The sequence below is a fragment of the Myotis davidii genome, unplaced genomic scaffold (genome assembly GCF_000327345.1).
Source record: "Myotis davidii unplaced genomic scaffold, ASM32734v1 scaffold70, whole genome shotgun sequence".
Classification (NCBI taxonomy): domain Eukaryota; kingdom Metazoa; phylum Chordata; class Mammalia; order Chiroptera; family Vespertilionidae; genus Myotis; species Myotis davidii.
In genome coordinates, this window is record NW_006282434.1 from 221374 (window position 1) to 243007 (window position 21634).

Genomic DNA, 21634 nt, shown 5'->3' on the forward strand with positions numbered 1-21634 from the left:
AAACCATGGCCTTAGAATATGGTTTATATGTCTCCACAAAAACAATAAATTTTAGTACTTTTCCCCCCAAAAATCCAAGTTGTCAATAACTAAATAAATCTGCTTTCTGGTGTCACTATTTGAGTGTTCTGTGCAGAATCAGTCAGCTAACTTTTGGTGTTATTGAGTACTTTGAAGAAAAAAATTAAGGCACTAAGAGCTTTTGAAGAAGAGGCCTAATTTAAAATTATGGTGAAACATTCCCAGGGCATGGAGAAATCACAAGGCCACACCAGGATAAAGATAAGAAAAGAAATCTTCCTGACGTAAATAAAATGGTTCACAAACTGTTACCTTCTACTTCTCACCCGCGTGTTTAAAAACTCTGCTGATGGTAAGATGAGAGGAATTTATGCTGATTATTAGCAAATAATCTTGCTCCTGTCTTCGGTGACCTAATATAAACGCTGTCCCAGAGAACTCAATTCCGTGGGTAGAACAATTACGAGGAACTTTAAAGCCCCCCATGGCTCTGAAATGGGTCCCGCCACTGAATTCCCTTTCCTGCTCAGTCACTCCTGCTCCAGGGTCCCTGTGGGTTGGCCTGGGTCGTGCTGAGGTAGAATAAAACATGGGCTGACTCTAATGAGCCTCTTGGACTGTAATGACCCAGCGCTCAGGAGCTGAGCCCAAGCCAAACAAAACACACAGCAGAGGCCCAGAGAGAGGTTTCACGGCAGCGTCCAGATCACTGGCCAGGACTGTGGCTTCTGACACTTTCAAAGCAAATTCAGACTAGACACCTTCATGGCAGAGGGACAACTGCAGGAACGCGACGAAGAACTGTCTGGGGCTGGATGGGGTCTCAGAGCACAGCTCTGAATTCCGAGACACCACATGCAGGGCCATCCTGGGTTCTGGAATATATATTTTCACCAGGAGCTCCTATCACTTTATATTGCTGAGTAAATTCCATGCCTTCATGAGTTATTCCTAGTTCTTATGCTTCTTTCACAAGCGAAAATGAAAGCACAGAGGGATGAAATGAGTTGAATATGATCATGTGATGTAAGGACACAGAGCAGAGGAGAATGCTATGCTGCCACTGATGTGCATGCATCAAATGTCTCCGAGAAGATGCCCCAAATCCACCCCCTTTGCACCCTCTACAAAGGAGACCTGGACAGCCCTAGCAGAGATTGGGTGGCCTGTGGCCCCTCAAAGTCTTAGATATATGTTGGCAGGGGTGGCGGGAATATTAAACAACGTCCCCAGTGTATCCGGCGTGGGAGGAAAGCCTGTTAGGATTCTGGTGATACAGGGGACACTGGGACGAGGTGAATGGCGCTATTAGAAAAGAGCCAGTCAAGTCCAGAACGAAGGACATTCTACAGACAACTGGTCTGGACTCTCGAGACAGTGACCTTCATGAAAAACAGAGTGGCCTTGGTGACGGCTGTTCCAGATTGAAGAGGCTAACGAGACATTACAAACAAGAATAAGGTGTGGGCTTTGACTGGATCCTGGGCTGTGTGTGTGTGTGTGTGTGTGGAGGGGAACAAGTAGAAAAGACACCTTTGGGATAGTTGGGAAAATGAATTTTAGATTAGATATTGGAAGATGTTATGAAGTTATTGATAGTTTCTTAGATGTGATCATTGTAGTGAGGCTGCTTAGAGAATGCCCTTAGTCTTAGGAGAAGCAGAATAAAGTATTTAGAGGTAAAGCATTGTGGTGTTTATAATTTTCTTTCAAATGACTCAGGGTGTGGGGTAGTATATATATTTGAGTATATATATTTAGAGGGAAACACAAAGCATTAGTAACAATTGGTGAATCTAAGTGGGGGCATATCGGTGTTAATTTTACTCTTCTTTCAACTCTTTTGTCAGTTTAAAATTTTTCAAAAGTTGAGAAGTAAAGAGGACAGTTTAAAAACAAAACAAAACAAAAAAAGGTGGGGGGGAAACGGAGGAGTCCTGGGCTCCATCCCACCCTGTCTCCAGTTAGCCTTCCGACTGGGAAAAGCCCGTAATGTTTCGCGTCTGCTTCCTGTCTGAGGAAGGAGGAAATGCCAGTAAACCTGTGAGGCGACCCCAATTCTGAAGTCCATGGGCATGATGGCATCTGCAGGACAGGACTTGAGTATGCCTTCCCTATCCTGCCCCTACCCCTTCCCTCCAGACACTCGCCTAAGTAACACTTTTCCTCTCCCTTCCTCTCTCTGAAATCAATAAAAACATACTTTTTTAAAAATAAACATTTTATGTAAATCCATAAAAAGTAAAAATATAAAAATCAAGGAAAAGGTACAGCTAAAGGGAGGGAGGGTCAAAGGAAGGAAAAGCTGAACACCGGTCTGCAAGCTGTAAGACATAACAAAGGGTCATGGCTGGCCTTTGATTTTAGCTCTGAGCTTCCTGGCAATGAAAACCAAGAGGGAATCTTCATAGTTCCATAGTTTTCACTGGTCACAGGGAAAATGCACTCCACTTCTTTAAAGGAAACAAAGCTATACTCGCCAGTGAAAGTCCATGCTGTTTGTATTTGTATCCTGTGCTCTACAGAGCTGGGCCACACAGAGCATTCCTTTTCCCTGCTATTTAATTCTAAGGGGATCTCTCACGTAGAGCATCAGACCAGGGGCCCTGGGAGACTCCGAGCCTCACAAATTGGCCTACAGTAAATGGGGCGATGGGTTTCATTATTCTTGCTGTGTCTACTAACACCCAGCAATCCTGAAGTCTGGGTGGGATGTCCAGCCAAATAATGATCTAAGCTCAATGATATCTGAGGGACATACCTGATCCAGAATACAATCTACCATGTCTGTGGACAGACTGTGTGCCCCTCACACATGTCTGCACATGCACCATTTCCTTCACCTGAACTTCTGATTCACAGCTACTTGCTCCAGAAAGGGCTGGAGTATGAATGCTCTCTGTGGCTTGTAAAGTGAGAGAGGATCGATGGGTGCCTCTCAGGCAGTAACCTGGCTCCAGGGGACCCCTTCTAGTGCTCAGACTCTGCAGGAGGATGCAGAGCCCACTGAGCAATAGCAGGATGGGAACAACTGGATGGAGGCTGCACGTCTCCCAGGGTTACCATCTTCGTTGTCAGCTGGGGAGACACTTGTTACTGTGTAACGGTCGCCCAAGTGGAGAGGCAAAGCTGTGCCAGGAACAGCATACTTTGAGGTGCACCCAAACCTTGGAGGCTGCCTGGCTGGTGAGGGGCAAGAATGGGGGTGGGGAAACTGGAATGAGGAAGGCGGCTCTGAGAAATGTGGGGAAGCGTCTTGTGGTTCTTCTAAGTGCCTGCTTTTCTCCTCCCCGCTAACATTATGGCTAGCATCACACAACTTGTAAAGTTCAGTGCTTTCTTCTGTAGTAAGTGCTCCGTCAAATTCTGGCATTATCATGTTTTTATTATTACAGCAGATAAAACCAGAGGCTCACGTTCTCTATGCTGACACGTGAACTGATGGAAGATGAAGATTTCTGTCCGCTCTGGGTAGAGCCTGCATCTACCTATCCATCATCATGCCCTAACTCGGGGCTGCCTTTTGGGCAGGCATGGCAAGTGATGCCTCTACCATCCAAGTTCATGCCATTACCTTGAACTTCTCTTCATAGTTCTCGAAGGCTTCCATTACCATACACACAGCCTCCATGGAGCGCTCCAGCCGGCCATCCACGCCGTTAAAGCGGTACATGCTGCCAGACACATCCACCACCAGGCGCAGACGCTTGGGTTTCTGTTGGGGGCTTCCCACCTGAGGGCGGACACAACAGAAGTCTTGTGAACCAGAAAACCATCGCTGGCTGCGGTTCTGGGCATCTCACACAGGCCCGGGGCTCAGTGCTGCACATGGCCGACCCAGCAAAGGCACCTCCAGGTTGTATTTCATTAAATGGAATTTCAAATTTGTGCTGGTAGTCGTGCCATATGGGAAAGATTTTCTTTTGGAATATACAGTCCTTTCAAGACCTGACCTAGTCTAGTAAACTGCCTTAATGCAGCTGATGCCGTCTTCTATACTCTGGGAAGATAGAAACCCCAACATGCCATTTTCATGTCATGCCTCAGACTGTTACTCCAGCAAGATGGAGCTATTGTGGAAGCCCCATGAATTTTACTTGTACCTGATGTGTAATGATCTCAAAATCATTTTCCACAGAGTCCACACACAAAAAAAGCCAGCTTCCTAAAACAGGCTCTGTGAGAGGGGTGTCACTGAATTTTCTTCAGTGCCTTTGTCTTTACTAAGCTTCCGGTCTTCTCTTCCTTCCAGTTTCTGAATTACTACTTCTCCTTACTCTCCTTGGCAGTTAAAGGCATAAAAGTAACATCTAACTGCTGTTTAGCAACAACTGTCAATTAAAATGTGAAACTCTCCTGAGTTTCAGTTTGATTTTGCACTCATGCCTGGAAATTTTCAGAATAAAAAATGAAAGCATTTTTTTTAGTTTACTTATAAGAAAAAAAAAAGGAAGAAGAAAAATTCCAGACTATTCTGTAATTATATATTTGCTGACGTGTGTGAAAACTAATGAGTAGAGTTAGTAATTTTAAGAAAATATTGTGGGTATTAGTGTAATGGTTTGAGACAAATTAAACGTATTCCTCAAACATGTGTGGAGTCAGCATGAAAGAAGAGCAGTGCCACGCATGCTTCCAGGGCCACGCACAACTTCACATGTGTCTAAACACATCTGCTGGCCACCGTGAGTCAGTAAAGACAGTGGCTGTTGACTCACACCAGTGACATAGGAGAACTCCCCAAGTTACCCAAGGATACTCTGAATAAGCTTTTAAATGGAGTAAGTGACTCCCTCTCCCTACCAGTCCCTGCTCCCCCAGCTCACAGTGGCTATTCAACAGTTCTGGTCATTCAGGGATAAAGGGAGGCACAGGGCCCACCAAGAAACTCAATGTTTCACCTTATTGCCATTGTTTTGAAAATATTTTAATATTATGACTATCCAAAGCTTTACATATATTTAAACTAGAGTTATATAAAGGAAAATCGCTCCCTTTCTAAAATATTCTTCAGTCATAGGTTGGACACAGATCTTTAAAGGAGCAGAGCAATAGAAAACCACCAAGACTACTCTAGTGTTTCCATTTGCATGAGCCTCTGGTATTCAGACTCCAAGGGTCCTCAGTTCCCTCTGGTGCCCCCTGCTCCGCATCCTGGGGGCTGATCTTCAAGGATAGCACCATCCTCTCCCTGGGCTGCTGGCGTCCAGGTGGGCTCTGCTGATGGGGGGCACCGGGTCAGAGGGTCCCTCAGTCCCTTCTGTACTGCGGCCCACGGCTCTCCCTCTTCTGAGGGCCATAGCTCCTGTCAGGCTGCCCCTCCTGGTTCTAGTGAGCTCTCGCCCTCTGGCCTTTCGGCAGTTGGGTACCACACTATCTCCTTATGATTTCCTAAACCCGACCCTTACTTTTGTTGTAAATAGTCTTATTAACTGTTCTTAAATTACTCAATTTGAGTATGCTTGTCTGGTATTTCTTGACTCATGCTGGGATCTTGAATCATATCATAAATAGTAAAATATTAATTTTTTTCCTAATTTTTTAATACAATTTCCTTGGTTGCCATATTCAGGGTTTGTGGTGTTTTGACAAGGACAGCAACTCAAGAAAGCAGCTGTTTATAGAGAAGGCCAACCTCTGTGGATCAGAGGCAACTCGATCACTGTCACTTACTTGTGGCTCCAGATCACCCCGGCGTCTGTAGATGGTTTTCTCTCCAGTCAGCCCATCAATGATCTTGGCATCATCGAGTTCTCCAGTAGCTTGGTGTCTGAGCCACTGTCTTTCTTTACCTCTAGCCTACAATGACACACACACAAATCCTTATTTTAATTAGTTCTGCAGGGTCCCTGACACACTGTATGTGTGAATAACAGGAAACACACTCGGAATCTTTTCAATAAGCAATACTTCTGCATAAAGAGTTTCATAAATGAATCAATTCCTGGTCTGCTGACAAAGAAATGCCCTTTGTGTGGATTTTTTCCTTTTTAATTGTTTTAACAAATGGAATGATAAAATGAACCCAGAGCACATCTAATGGGAAAACAGTATGCAAATGAACCCCTTGAGAAATGTACAATATCTGGAAATGCAATAGTGACACATTTCTTTTTTTTTTTAAAAAATATATTTTATTGATTTTTTATAGAGAGGAAGGGAAAGGGATAGAGAGTTAGAGACGTCGATGAGAGAGAAACATCGATCAGCTGTCTCCTGCACACTCCCCACTGGGTATGTGCCCGCAACTAAGGTACATGCCCTTGACCAGAATTGAACCTGGAACCTTTCAGTCCACAGGCTGACGCTCTATCCACTGAGCCAACCGGCCAGGGCATGATGCATTTCTTACAGACTTTTGGGCACTGTACTCCTAGAAAATTCATTAGGTAGCAGAACAATCAGTTCGAACTTGTTAACATTGTCTGCAAGCACAGGGAAAATGCAATCTTCAGAACTCTTCCTTTTGGAAAATAAATTGTTACTCAAGTTCTCTGTGACTTATAGTGCGAATGGGAACAGCCGACAACAACAGTAGTGAACATTCTGTGCCCCACGTCTCGCTGACCATCTATATTCAGAAATCTAATGGTATTTCCACACAATATTTTCCCACAATAACTTACAACTATGCCAGGTGGATTAAGATGATAGTTAAATGATAAAGGATTATAATGTCTTGTTCAAGGTCTAGGATTATAACAGCCAGGAATTGTATTTATATTAAGTGGGAAGAATAGCCAAATTACTTTAATTCATGCGAACTACAGTAGTAGTTAAGGTCATGTGCTCTATCTACAATCAGACAGCCTGGTTCTAATCCTCCCTTCACCGTGATCAGATATATGACCTCAAACAAGTTACTTAACCAGAAGGCATTTCAGTGTCATCATTTCTAAAATGAAAAGAACTAGTTTCTACTTTAATGAGTTATTTGCTAAATGAGCTACTACATGGAATCAGTTGAGAAAGAGCCTGGCAATCTATGTTAGCTGGTATCATCATCATCATCATCATCATCATCATCATATCACTGTTTCATCTAAGGTGGCAGTGCGACAGCATTGTCATTGAAAATACAAAGCCATGCTTCAGGTAGCCAGTATCTATTTTAGGGGCTTCCTATTACATACAAAGTACTAAAATAGTGTTGAGATCTCTTCATCGACACACTGATGACACAACTATTACTTTCCTCCCGAAATGTAATATGTACCAAATTTCATCTTACTAAAAAAAAAAAAATTATCAAGAGAATAAAAAGACAAGCCACAGACTGGGAGAAAATATTTCCAAAGGACATAACTGATAAAAAACTGTTAATCCAAAATATACAAAGAACTCTTAAAACTCAACAATAAGAAAATGAACAACTTGATAAAAAAAAATGGGGAAATGATCTGAAGAGACACCTTACGAAAGAAAATATACAGATGGCAAAGAAGCATAGGAAAAGACTAGAGGCCCAGTGTACGAATCCGTGCACGGGTGGGGTCCCTAGGTCCAATGCCTGCAGTCCAATGCCACCTGCCACTCCTGCCTACTGCTCCTGCTCATCCTGGCCCCGCTGCACCTGCTGTGGGCTTGCGCCCAGTCAGTCCGGATTGGGAGAGGCTTGTGTCACTGCAGCAGTGCTTGCCAGCCGTGAGTCCTGCCTCTGGCATCTGTCCCAAGTAGGGTGGGGAGGTGGGGGGGACATGATCAGCCCTCTGGGCAGGCAGTGGGATACCCTTGCTGGCCCAGGATTGAGATCCGTCCCACTGACATTCGCGCCGGCTGCTGAGAGCTACCTGGCGGCCACTTTTATATCGTTTCTTCCTTGCAGAGCATCTAGGGAGGGGAAGCAGCTGCAATGCCCAAAGCCGACTTCCAGGAGGCTAGCGGCATTGTCGGGATTGTGCTGGTGGCGCCGGTTCGTCAGTGCCTGGCCTGTTCTCTCGAGATTGGACCTACAGGACTACTGAGGGAGTGAGAGGGAGTGAAGGGCTGCCGCCAGGCTGGTTGACCACCTGGATGGGTTGGTCAGCTCAGTGGTGCTCCCGCTGTAGGAGCGCACTGACCACCAAGGGGTACCTCCTGCATTGAGTGTCTGCCCTCTGGTGGTCAGTGTGCATCATAGTGACCTGTTATTCCACTGTTGGGTTGATTTGCATATTAGCCTTTTATTATATAGGAGGATTGAACAAACTGATCTAACTTGCCCATCTCAGTTTACTTATCCCCTAACCACTCCCTGTCTGCCTGATTACCCCCTAACCACTCCCTGCCAGCCTGGTCATCCCTAATTGCCCTCCCCTGCAGGTCTGGTCCCCCCCAACTGCCCTCCCCTGCAGGCCTGGTCACCCCCAACTGCCCTCTCTGGCTGGCCCAATCACCCCCAACTGCCCTCCCCTGCTGGCCTGTTTGCCCCCAACTGCCCTCCCTTGCTGGCCATCTTGTGACCACATGGGGGCAGCCATCTTGTGACCACATGGGCGGCCATCTTGTGTGATGGCATGATGGTCAATTTGCATATCACCTCTTTATTATATAGGATGCTTAACATCATTTGTCATTAGGGAACTGCAACAAGAATCAGATACCACTACACATGTATTAGAATGGTCAAAATCCAAAACACTGCAATACCAAATGCAGGCAAGAATGTGGAGCAACAGGAACTCTCATTCATTGTTGGTGGGAATGCAAAATGCTACAGCCACTTTCAAAGACAGTTTGGCAGTTTCTTACAAAACCAAACATATTCTTATCATACAACCCAGTAACTGTTCTCCTTGAAACTTGATGTCTACACAAAAACGTCATATAGATGTTTATAGAGCTTTATTCATAACTGTCAAAACTTGGAAGCAACTAAGATGCCTTTCAGTAGGCGAATGGATAAGTCCTGACAATGGAATATTATTCAGCTCTAAAATGAAATGATCGCTCAAGCCATGAAATGACACTGAAGAAACTTAAATGCATATTATTAAGTGAAAGAAGCCAATCTGGAAAAGCTACATATTGTAGGAGTCTACCTATATGATATTCCAGGAAAAGAAAAATTATGGAGACAGTATAAAGATCAACAGTTGCCAGGGGTGGGGGGAAGGATGAATGGATGGAGCACAGAGGACTTTTAGGGCAGTGCAATACTCTGTATGATACTATAATGATGAATACATGTCATTATACATTTGTCCAAATCCATAGAATGTACACCACCAAGAGTGAACCATAATGTAAACTATGGACTTTGGGTGATAATGAGTCAATTTAGGCTCATCAATTGTAACAACTGTCCTATTCTATTGGGGTATGTTGATAATGTGGGAGGCTATGCCTGTGTGGGGGTGTGGGGCAGGAGATAAATATAAATTCTCTGTACTATATGCTCATTTTTTCTGTGAATCTAAAATTGGTCTAAAAAGGAAGTCTGTTTTTTAAAAATCTAGTTATAAATATAACAATAACTTTATTGTGCAGAATCTATTTTTGTGTCAGGAATGCAGTGATTAAGGCAAAGAGAGGATCATGGTAGAAAAAGGGTCAGATTAGGATTCAGCATATGAGAATTCTAGTCTTGGCTCCCTTTGGGAAATTAATGAGATTCTCTGGGTCTCAACTGTCCCATCTTCAAAATGAGGGGCTGCTGTCAGTGAATGTGTGATTGAAGTGTAGCAGTCTATATTTAATTAGTAATGAAAATCACCTGGATTCAGAGAAGGATTTCCACATTATTTTTTTTAACCCTTTGCCGTTTGCTAATTATACCACAATGGTAAGCACAGCAATATTTTATCAAATAACTGGGAATTGGCTCCAATTTATACGCTTCTAAAAATAAATTAAGACCCTAGCTGGTTTGGCTCAGTGGATAGAGTGTTGGCCTGCGGACTGAAGGGTTCCAGGTTCGATTCCGGTCAAGGGCACCTGTCTGGGTTGTGAGCTCGATCCCCAGTAGGGGGTGTGCAGGAGGCACCGGATCAATGATTCTCTCTCATCATTGATGTTTCTCTCTCTCTCTCTCTCTCTCTCTCTCTCTCTCTCTCTCTCTCTCTCTCTCTCTCCCTCTACCTTTCTCTCTGAAATCAATAAAAATATATTAAAAAATAAATTAAGGATGCTAAATACTTTATTTTTCAGTAAGTAAACCTATTCCTCAATAATAGATATAAGTGAATTATCTGCTAAATGCAACAAATTATGGGGAAAAGAATTTCTTAGAAAGTAGTTCATTCCGTGTTTATTTTGACATTCATATTAATGCAGTTTATTTTAAGCTAGTTTGCTATTGATAAGCATTTTGAGAGACTTTGGTGGAAAATTAGTTACAGGAAATTAGCTTTTGCTTTCCAAACTTCATCTTTCTGTCCTAACATCCACATTCAAAAGAAAGCACAAAACACCTAGGACCCAGCAGACATTTCATTATCTGGAGTTTTGGGGATCCTGAAACCACCTCACCAGCTGTGCCAGCTGCTTAGCAATTCATATTGTTTTCCAAATCAGGGTAGAGCCAGAACTAAGAAATATTAAGAAAAATTATACTAGAAACACTTAGGGCATTAGAATTTTTAAAATAGTTCATTATTATGATTATTTTTTTCCACACCCAAGGATATGCTCACTGATTTTAGAGAAGAAGGTGGCGGGGGCGGGGGGTGGGAGCTGTGAGAGAGGAACACTGATCAGTTGCCTCCTATATGTGTATGCATCCCAAGGGGGTATCCAACTGGACACCTAGGTATATGCCCTGACCCAGAATTGAACTTGCATCTTTTTGGTGTATGGGATGGTTCTCCAACAATTGAGTCACCCGGCAGGGGCTGAGTTCATTATTTATATCAACAGATGCATGCTTATAGTACAGATATATATTTTTGGAGAGTTCCTAAAAATATTAATAAGCATATGGACTAAGTAAAACTATAGAAACAAATGACCATGTTACCATAAGAAAAGTGATACAATTACTAAATGTCATATCTAGGAAAGCATTCCATGATGCTGTTTTGTACTCCTAAGATTTAAATTTAAGTGTGCCGAAGAATACCACAATTGCATGCTTTATGCCAATCAAAAAGGAGTATTATCTAAATATAAGTGGATATCCTATAAATATGCTTATAGAGATCCTACTGTAGTAAAGCAATCAGGAGTAATTATGGTTTGCTATTTTGGATATTCCTATATTTGGCAAACTAACCTAGTACATTTATCATTTACCAGGATAATTTTTTCTTCAATTCCTTCAGTAGGTTTGTGAGATAGAAATCTCACTGGCCAAGAAAGTTCACTTTCAAAGCTAATTTATCATGAGGCAGCTCTTCAAGACTCTAAAGGGAACAAATATAAACTCCTTATGAGAGGTTTACAAAATCCTGCCTTACTGATATCCATTCCAGATCAGTGTGGAGACTAAAGGCACACAACAGGTCGTGCACCTTTGGGACACAGAGGGGAAATGGCAGGAGAGGTGAAGAGCAAGAGTCATGTCCTAGTGAAGGTCTGTGAAACAACTAGCTCAACAGCACTGCAGAATTATTCTTTTGGTGTCTGCTAATAATTAGTGAAAATGATAAAATGGGGTCCTTTTTAGGGGCCTTATTATTGCTCTTAGTAAGGAGGTTACAAAATTATAAAATACTTTCCCCTTAAAATATTGTTTGTTTGCCGTCTCAGGATCCACCATCATGTAAAAAACCTAAAGATTTTAGGGATTAATTTTCTTATGCTGACGTTGCTTCTTTTGCTATATGTTATTATCATCCCTTAAGACATTCTTTAGCTAAAGGCTCTGTTTCCATTATGTATGCCAATAAAAGTAAATAGTAAAATCTAGGCTGAGAGTAAGGAAAGGGATATGCTTTTTCCAATATATCTGCTACCCCTTTCTTATTCTTATTCTTTTTTTTTTTGGTCAACTTTTACAATTTAAGTATAACACACTTGTAATAAAGTACATAAATCTTAAGTACAGAGCTCAATGAACTTTAAATGTGAATATACCCTTGTGCCCACCTCCAGTTCCACAGCCTGCCAGGCCTCTTTTTGACTTCCATAGGGAAGCCCCTATTCTGATTTTAATCACCATAGATGAGGCTGGCCTGTTTTTGAACTTCATAAAACTGGAATCATACAACATGTACTCATTTGTGTCTGGCTTCTTTGGCTCAACATTGCTCCCATGAGAGTTACCTACACTGTTGTGTGTAGAAGCACTTTATTCTCTTTCAGTGCTATACATTCAATCCTGTGATTTTGTCACAATTAATCTATCTATTGCACAAATGTGCTGCATCCAGTTCGGGGCTATCGTGAATATTGCCACCATGAGTATTCCTGAACATGACTTTTGGAGCAGAAATACATGTGTATTTCTGTTGGGTGGGAATCCTGGAGACGACCAGCTTTAGTAGATACTCCCAAACAGTTTTCCAAAGTGTTTTTTTCTAATTTACATTCCTGTGAGCAGTATATGAGGGTTTCATTTGCTTACATCCTCACCCTCATTTGATATTGACAGTTTCTTCTTTTTAAAAAATTTTTTTTAGTCATTCTGATTGGCATATCATATATTCCCTTCCTTGTACTTTTATTTGTGGATAAATGAATTACTTTAAGTTCTGCTTGTCACTGAGATTTTCAGGAACATGAGCCAGTTTTTCTCTTTGAGAATTAAAGTATGTACTAGACTTCTGATCCAGAACTATTGGCACAAAGACATTTTTATAATAGTAGCACCATTTGTTCATTTTCAAATATATAATTTGCATATAGCCCAGTTGGCGTGGCTCAGTGGTTGAGCATTGACCAATGAACCAGGAGGTTCAATGGTTCGATTTCCAGTCAGGGCACATGCGCGGGTTGCGGGCTTGATCCCCAGTAGGGGGTATGCAGGAGGCAGCCCATCAATGATCCTCTCTCATCATTGATGCTTCTCTCTCTCTCTCCCTCTCCTTTCCTCTCTGAAATTAAAAAAAAAGATAACTTGCATATCAATATGAGCAGATAACTTATTATCTATCATGTAGCCAGCCCACCAAAACTTGGAAACTCCAAACAGGAAGAGCCTGTCAGAATGAATGCTCTTGAAGGTAATGAGCTGGAGGCGGAGCTCTTTAAAAGTTTACTGAGGACTGGTATAGAAATATTTTTTATTTTGGATTGTGTGTTTTATGGGACTCATTAAAATACGTCTTTAAACAGTAAGTTCTGTAAATACATGGTTTTACTTATAACAAAGGCCCAAACATGTTACTGTATATTCTTATTATCTGAAGTATTCTCACAAATATGTCCATTTTGTGTTATATAATAAGTTAATACTAATGAGAATTTATTATATGTAAAGCTAAGTGGAGGGAGGTAGGAGAAGGTAAAGGGATAAATAGTGATGGAAGGGGACTTGACTTCGGGTGGTGAACTTAATACAGTGTAGAGATGATGTGTTATAGAATTGTACCCCTTAAACTAATGTAATTTTATTAACCAGTCACCCCAATAAATTCAATAAAAAAGTAAAAATAATAAAAGAACACTTAGGCTAATCAAAATGCTCAGAGGATGATGTGTATTAGTTATTTCATTTTTCTGGTAAATAACTGGTTAACCAGAAAGTACACACACACCCCTGCTCCCTTCAACCCCCCGACCCCCCCCACACACCCACCCACGATCACATCTATAGTAGTGAGGACATTAGTCTTCCTTTACCTATATACAGTGGGGCCTTGACTTACGAGTTTAATTCGTTCTGAGACCAAACTCGTTAAGGAGCTCGTTAACTCAAATTACTCTATCAACTCAATGCAAAAAATCCGCCGAGAGACAGCTGGTATCTCAAAAAACTCGTTAGTCGGGACACTCATAAGTCAAGGATCTACTGTACTCTACAAGCAAGCCAATTTTCTATTATTCTTTCAGAATTTCTTTAATAAAGAGATTAGAAAGACTTAAATAGCAATTTTGCAGAAATCATATACATTCTACAGAATAAAGCATGTAGATGATTATTAATAAAAACCTGTTGGGTAGCCCTAGCCAGTTTGGCTCAGTAGATAGAGTATGGCCTGCAGACTGAAAGGTCCCAGGTTTGATTCCAGTCAAGGGCACATGCCCGGGTTGTGGGCTCAATTCCCAGTTGGGGGTGTGCAGGAAGCAGCCAATCAATGATTTTCTCTCATCCTTGATGTTTCTATCTCTTGCTCCCTCTCCCTTCCTCTCTGAAATCAATAGAAATATATATTTTAAAAAATCAAAGCCCCTTCCTCATCAAGCAAATATTTAAATTAAAAAAAAAAAACCACCCACAACACCCCAAAAAACCTGTTGGATAGATGAATAAATATAGATGTTTGAGGATACCTGGGAGCAATGATTCTTTTATTAAACATTAGCTCCCATTATTTTAACATTTCCCCATGTTCAACCAATGTATAATTTTTATGATTTTAATCTATATCATTCGAATAGAAACAATAAACCGGATTAAGGCACACTTTTGTTTAATATTTATAAAATAACAAAGTATAAATCAGTGGAGGCAATAAACATTTTTTTTTGTGGTTCTCAGTATTTTGACATAGTAACAATATTTTACTAAATACCTGTTAGGTTGATAAACTGCTCTAAATGGTGAATAGTGCTACCAAAAAAAGAGAAGATATAGGTTTTCCTATTTTAGAGATTTCCCTGTTTCTTGAAGTAACATCTCATTGCAAGGGAAAACAGTGATCCATGTATTTAACAAAGATAATTCTTGTTAAAAGAATTTTTACTCTTGGATGCTGATATGGCATTAAACTATTACCTTGAGTGACAATTTATTGTTATTTTATAATTCATTTTTATGAACAAAGACAAATTCATGTTTAACCTTCAAGAATTAAGTCTTTTGTGCTTCAAAGAAGCTGGATCTACACCCACCGGTGTGTATACGTAATAGGCTGTTATACCTACTAGTAACAGTTCAAAACTGAGGCCTGGCTCCCACTCATCCTGTTCTCCCCAAGTTCTCCTCATCTCAGTAAAGGGCAACAGGCAAACTCCATTTCTTCAGCTGCTCAGGCCACATACATAGGAGTCCTCTTTGATTCCTTCTCTCACATCTCACACCGAGTCCCCTGCGAGCCCTCTTAACTTCCAGCAGTATCTGACCATCTCTTCCCATCGCCATGCCTGTCCCTGGCCCAGCCACGGGCAAACTACGGCCTGTGGGCTGGATCTGGCCCATTTGAAATGAATAAAACTAAAAAAAAAAAAAAGACCGTACCCTTTTATGTAATGATGTTTACTTTGAATTTATATTAGTTCACACAAACACTCCATCCATGCTTTTGTTCTGGCCCTCCGGTCCAGTTTAAGAACCCATTGTGGCCCTCGAGTCAAAAAGTTTGCCCACCCCTGCCCTAGCCCAACCATCGCTCACATAGACTACTACGCAGCTCCTAACAGGTCCCCCTGCTTCAACTCTGCACCCGACATTCCCCTTCCCACACAATAATCAGAGGAATATTTATAAAAACATGTTGTATGTGTAAGAAATACATTTAAAAATACCAGCATGATTGTTTTTAAAAAGCCCGATTGAACTTTGATTTCTGTAATTACTTTTAGGAATGAAAGTGTATTTGTCTCTTTCATCATAACATAAATTATCACGCTTTTTGCTTCCTTTTGTTTCTCCTCTATATCAACTTTTTAAAAAATACATATTTTTATTGATTTCAGGGTGGAAGGAAGAGGAATAGAGAGGTAGAAACATCAATTCAGCATTGATCGGCTGCCTCCTGTATGCCCCACACTGGGGATCAAGCCCACAACCCAGGCATGTCCCCTGACCCAGAATCGAACTGTGACCTCCTCGTTCATAGGTTGATGCTCAACCACTGAACCATGCTGGCCAGGCTATATCAACTTCTTGATTTTTGTTTAATTATTGAGATAATGTGACAATTTAGGCCCTGTTTTTTATTATTCAACTAGAGGCCCAGCGCGTAATATCATGCGAGACCCAGACCCACCGCGTCTGTGCGTGCCAGGTGGGAGGTGGGACCCAGTGGGCATCATAGCGACCAGCTGTTAGGTCATTATGGCTGAGAGGTGCTCCATGCACCTCCTGGGTCGTTTGGTTGTTTTGGTTGTGATGCTTCTTGGCCTTTTATTATTATGATTCACTATAGTTTAAATTGTATACTTTTAAAAAACAATACTCTTGATATTTGAGTTTTCTTTAAGCCCTGGCTGGGTAACTCATTTGGTTAGAGCTTCATCTCAATACACCACGGTTGTGGGTTTGATCCCCTGTCAGGGCACATGCAAGAAGCAATGAATGCATAAATAAGTGAAACAACGAATCTCTCTTTCTCTCCCTCTCTTTCTCTCAAAGCAATAAAAACACACACACATATATTTATCACAATTATTTAGACCTGATTCTATTTTGTGTTTAATGTTTCCAATGCTCACTGCTAATCCTTTTATAACACAAGTTTCCCCTTCTTTTCTTTTTTTTAAAAAAATATATTTTATTGATCTTTTACAGAGAGGAAGGGAGAGGGATAGAGAGTTAGAAACATTGATGAGAGAGAAACATCGATCAGTTGCCCCTGCACACCTCCCACTGGGAATGTGCCCACAACCCAGGTACATGCCCTTGACCGGAATCGAACCTGGGTCCTTTCAGTCCACAGGCCGACGCTCTATCCACTGAGCCAAACCGGTTTCGGCGAAGTTCCCCATTCTTAAAGAACTTTAATTCCCCTCTTAATTGACTGGAATATTTATACATATGTGCATATATGTGTGTGTGTGCACATGTCTATATACATATTTAGTTCAAAGTATTTTCAAAAGGGTACTTAAGTGACATACATTCTAAGTCTCTGAATATGTGAAAATGTCTTTCTGTCACCTTTGTACTTTGGCTGAGTATAGAATTCTTGGGTCACAATTCTTTTCTCCCACCCCAGACCCCCAAATCCTGTAGATGGTGGTTCACTAGCTTCTGGCATTCAATGTTTCAGGGAGAACTAATATGAGATTAATTTTTCTTTCTGTAATAATAGCTTGTTTTCTTGCCTGCTTGTATGTTGTTGTTTTTTAAATATTTTCTTTGTCCTGAAATGTTAAAATTCCAGAAAGTTGTGACGAGGTGCTTATCCCTTTTCATTAATTTGCCTGCTCCTCTTTGACCCATAGACTCAGGCCTGTCTGCAGCCCAGTACAGTTTTCTTTAGTTATGATTCTGATTATTGTTATGTGTCCTTTTGGAAAACCATCGGTCCATTTAGCATACATTTATGGGGCACTGAGCACTTACCATGTGCCAAGTACTGTTCTATTTACTGGGGAGGCTCATGGCTCTGTTAGCTCTCTGTTCTATTTTGATTGATCAGCTTTCTTATGGCTTTTATCTCTTTATTTTTCCACAATCTGGAACAACAATTCAAGTTTTCCATTCATGTTAGTACTTAGATTTAAGACTGAATTGATCTGTTCTTTCTATGTGTAATGTAGATTGCATTTTTAGTTTTCTTATGACATTTCCTTATTACATTCATCTCCTTTATTATTTCTGCTGGCTTCTTAGCCAAATCCTTTTAAACCCATGTCTTATTTCTCATACTTCAAGATTCTTTGAATTTTGAGAACACAAAGCAGATGTTTTCGAAAAATCTGGTGTTTTCTGAAGAAATATTCTAGCCAGCAGCATCTTCCTCCTCTCCATCTTGAATGCTTCCTAGTCTGCCTCCCTGCAGAATGATTTCATGGATCCCATCTTACTTTCTTTGCTGGTGTCCTTCTTCTTGAATGAGGAGATGGCTGCACAAAACTATTCAGGAACAGATTAGATACATTCTCCTTGGTTGCACATACTTGCCACTTTGTTAGAATTCTTCCTTGAAGATTTTAAACTGATGTTAGCAGTTGAACTAAATCTACATCACTAGCTCAGGCCTTGGCAGGGAAGGAGCTGGAACTGTGGAGCAGCACCGCGTGAGAACCTCATCTCCACATTCTTTCTTACTTGTGTGGTGAGGCCACTGCTGTGGGTCATTTGGCACTTACCTGACCTAGTTGTCCAGCCAAGTGTAAACTGAGGCTGGTCTGGCCCTTTCCCAGTGTTATCCCCTTCCAGCTTTCTGCTTGTTGTAGCCACTGCATAAAACCTAGACCCACCCGCCCCTTTTTCCCAAGGCTGCTGCTTTCAGTGCTGCTGCTTGGCAGTCATGACATGGAGGTCGAGTGACCAGCTTCTCACCAGCTCCAGGCTTTCTCTTGACTCCCTGCCTCTCCAAGTCAGGGATGTTAATGTGATTCCATTGGTCTCATGCACTTACTCACTGGTAATGCTATTTCTGAGGAAGGTTTCGAGCTGTCTTTCTTGCTGTCGTCATTCTTATGGGGCTCATTACATTATATTTAGTGAAACTTCTTTAGCTTCTTGTACGTCACCGCTACTCTTCCCTAATTTCTTCTATCATATGGGTTTTTCACTGTTTACAACTTCTTACTGTTTAATAATTTTAATGGTCATCCAACAAAGATGGAATTAGATGCCTGTGCTCAAACAGCCTAGAAGCCAGGATTATATTTCTAGCCTGTGCTCAGCTGAAGTTGTCCGCTCATGGCCACTGATGCCATGTGCTGAGCGACGAGCCATTCATGTGCTAAGGAGGAACTGGAATTTCATTGCTTTCTCGAGGGGCAGGTGTTCCCAGACATGTTTGTCTTCACCTTTCCTCTCTCTTGGCTTTGTACTCTCACCTTAGTCAACATATCTCTCTTGACTTTGGCTGTCCCTTTATACAGATGACCGTACAAATACAGACATCGATGGGGAGTCACCTTCTCTCTAGTCTTCTCTCCCATTACCTACTATGCCCCCACGCTCATCCCAAAACTCTAGTCACTTGGACAGTTGTTCCTTCTCCAAGCAGCCTTATTTAAGTCTCAGTCCTCTACTTACAGGTTCCTTCTATCTAGACCAGAGTCATCCACACTGCCTTTGGTGTGTGAACACTTGTTACTGGTCCATGATTAAATAAGTAACAGAAATTGACAGTAAGCATTTAGAAACTTGTATGACAATTTGACAACGCAATTTTATGTTTGTTGAATCTGGTATTAAATAATATGGGCTTGTATTTTGTATGTTATTTTTATATCATTTTTTTCAGTAATTCATTTCTATTTTATTTTATAAAAGTATTCATCCATGATCAACTGAAAAAAAATCTGGCCACCTCAACTGATGCTCATCCTTCACGGTCCAGCTCAAACGACACGTCCTTTGTGAGTTTCTCCCCAACTGTCCAGCTTAGAAATTGCTTGTTCACGTGTCTACTTAATCATAGCACTTTGTTTAAAACCTTTCTGTGGTACTTACCATATTGTGTCTTCTTTTAGCTACATATGTGATTTCTACCCTAGGTCAGTTGTCAAAGGCAAAAACCATTAGGCAAAGTATTCAATAAGTGTCTATAAGATGAGACACGGTTATTGGAGACTAAATAAAGAAATGGGGAAATGCTTTCCATTCTTTACATATTAGCAAAGTGAGTATTGAGAATAAAGTCGAAGTTCCTTGACTGGCAGCCACACTGGATGGCATCCTGCTTACATACGAGATGGGCCATCAGCTCACACCTGAGACCACAGTGTCATACCTTTGCCTATGCTGTGTCCACTATTAAAGCACTGTTTCCACCCTCTTATTAATACTCATGTGCCCTTCAAGACTCAGTTCATGTATCCTTTCCTTCAAAATCTATCCTAACCTCCCTTTCCTCTGGACTTGCACTGCATTCTATGCATCCCTCAACCTGGACACCTACCATATTAAACAAGTACTCTGTCTAGGTGCCCATCTTCCCCACCCCTCGAGACTACAACTTTCTTGAAGTCAGGGATAATAGCTTACTAATCTTTGTGCCCTCAGGCCCATGAACAGTGTATGTCACATATCAGTGTTCAAAAACACCTTTTATCTGAACACAAGCTCATTTTGAAGCACAAAAGCAATAAATTATTATAGACTCTACTATTCTAATGAGAAAATTCTTGCTGCTGATTCATAAAAGGTCCAATAACCAAGCCTCTGATATTCCATAGAGAATCCAATCAAGAAGCAAAGGAAGGCCACTGGTGAGAGCTTTCTTAATTGAGAAGAATGAGGTACTGCAACAGAGGCATGTGTTGAAGCAGATGGTTACTGGGTGGAACGTTTTCTGTTCCAGCCCCCGGTCACTGTGTGGGCCTAACGCTGTGCTTTGGAAAGGCATTTCCAGTGATGATTTGCTAGTGCCTGGCCAGACTTTGTACTGGTCACCAAGGAAACACCCATGGTTACTGGGATTACAGCAACCCCAAACAGCTGGAAGTGATTAGTCGATCAGAGACACACAGGGCTGGCAGAAGATGGCAAAAATGGGACCAAGTCAAAACCTTCTCATTTTGGTTACAATCTAAAGATTCATATTCCAGATGAGGCCCTGTCTGTTCTGGCCAGTACTGTGTTTTTAACAAATACTCTTCTCTAAATTGAGGCCTGGATGCCCTACCTGAGAAGAACACCTCTGTGGATTAAAAATAAAAACACTTGAAATGGCTGTGTTGGCATCTGGATAACGATACAAAATGTCTTATGAGTGTATGCAAGAATTATACTTTTTACAGAATTGTAGAGTTGGAAGATAATACAGACCTAACAGATAAAAAGGACCTGAGCTTTGGGCTCAGTCACTTGCTTCACTAGCCACGTCTTTCTCATCCTCAACTCCATTATAAAGTGGGAACAAAGTATCTATATTTCATAAGACTGTGAGAATTGAGATGACTATATGTTTCAGTTTCCTTATCTATCAAATGTAGAAAATAGCCATTACCAGTTATTGTAAGGATTAACTGGCACAATGAATGTAAAGTACCTGACTGGGTGCCTGCCTGGCAGTCCATGCTCATGAATACTAGGGAGTATAATGAGCGTTATGACGAAGCTAATTCTGTAGAGAATGCTATATGCCAGGCACTGTTTGAAATGGTTCACACATATCTTCTGAGTACATCTTCCTAATTGTCCTTTTCTTTGTAATTCCCGTTTTACAGAACCCAGGCTATCCAGCTCCAAAGCTGGCACTATTAGCCACAAATTGATGATGATGATGGTGATGATGATGATGATTCTGATACATGAGGACTGGCACATGGTAACTGCTCAATAAATGCTTAGTATTAAAATGATCAATAGTTTATTTGTAAAGATTTCTAGATGCACCTTAGATACTCTTTCAAGAATTAAATCACTTTTATTCCCTTTCTTATATATTGAACTCTTTCTTGCTATTATTGAAGCCTATGTTTCTTTCTCAGATTTCTAGGAAAGAAGGGAATAAATACCTTCCTGAAATAGTTAACTCTATTTAAGAATATTCAGAAAGTTATTAACCCCAGTCCCTTTAGATATTTTTATCAGTGCCAGTTTCTTGTTTGCTACCTATTTAATCTTTTTTTTTAATTTTTTTATTTTTTTTTAAATATATTTTTTATTGATTAAGAAATTACATATGTGTCCTTGTCCCCATGTTACCCTCCATCCCTCCCTTCCCCCCGCTCATGCCCTCAC

At 41.2% G+C, this 21634-nt stretch overlaps 1 protein-coding gene across 1 annotated transcript in view; it reads right to left on the reverse strand.

Moving 5' to 3' along the window:
• The window catches only part of VWA8 (von Willebrand factor A domain containing 8), a 368307-nt gene that overhangs the window by 12495 nt on the left and 334178 nt on the right, over positions 1-21634 (reverse strand). The window contains exons 38-39 of the mRNA XM_015559449.1: positions 5695-5820; positions 3596-3754 (exon numbers count right to left, since the gene is read on the reverse strand). Of these exons, the coding sequence (XP_015414935.1) occupies positions 3596-3754; positions 5695-5820 (285 nt within the window). The remainder of the gene's footprint in view (positions 1-3595; positions 3755-5694; positions 5821-21634) is intronic.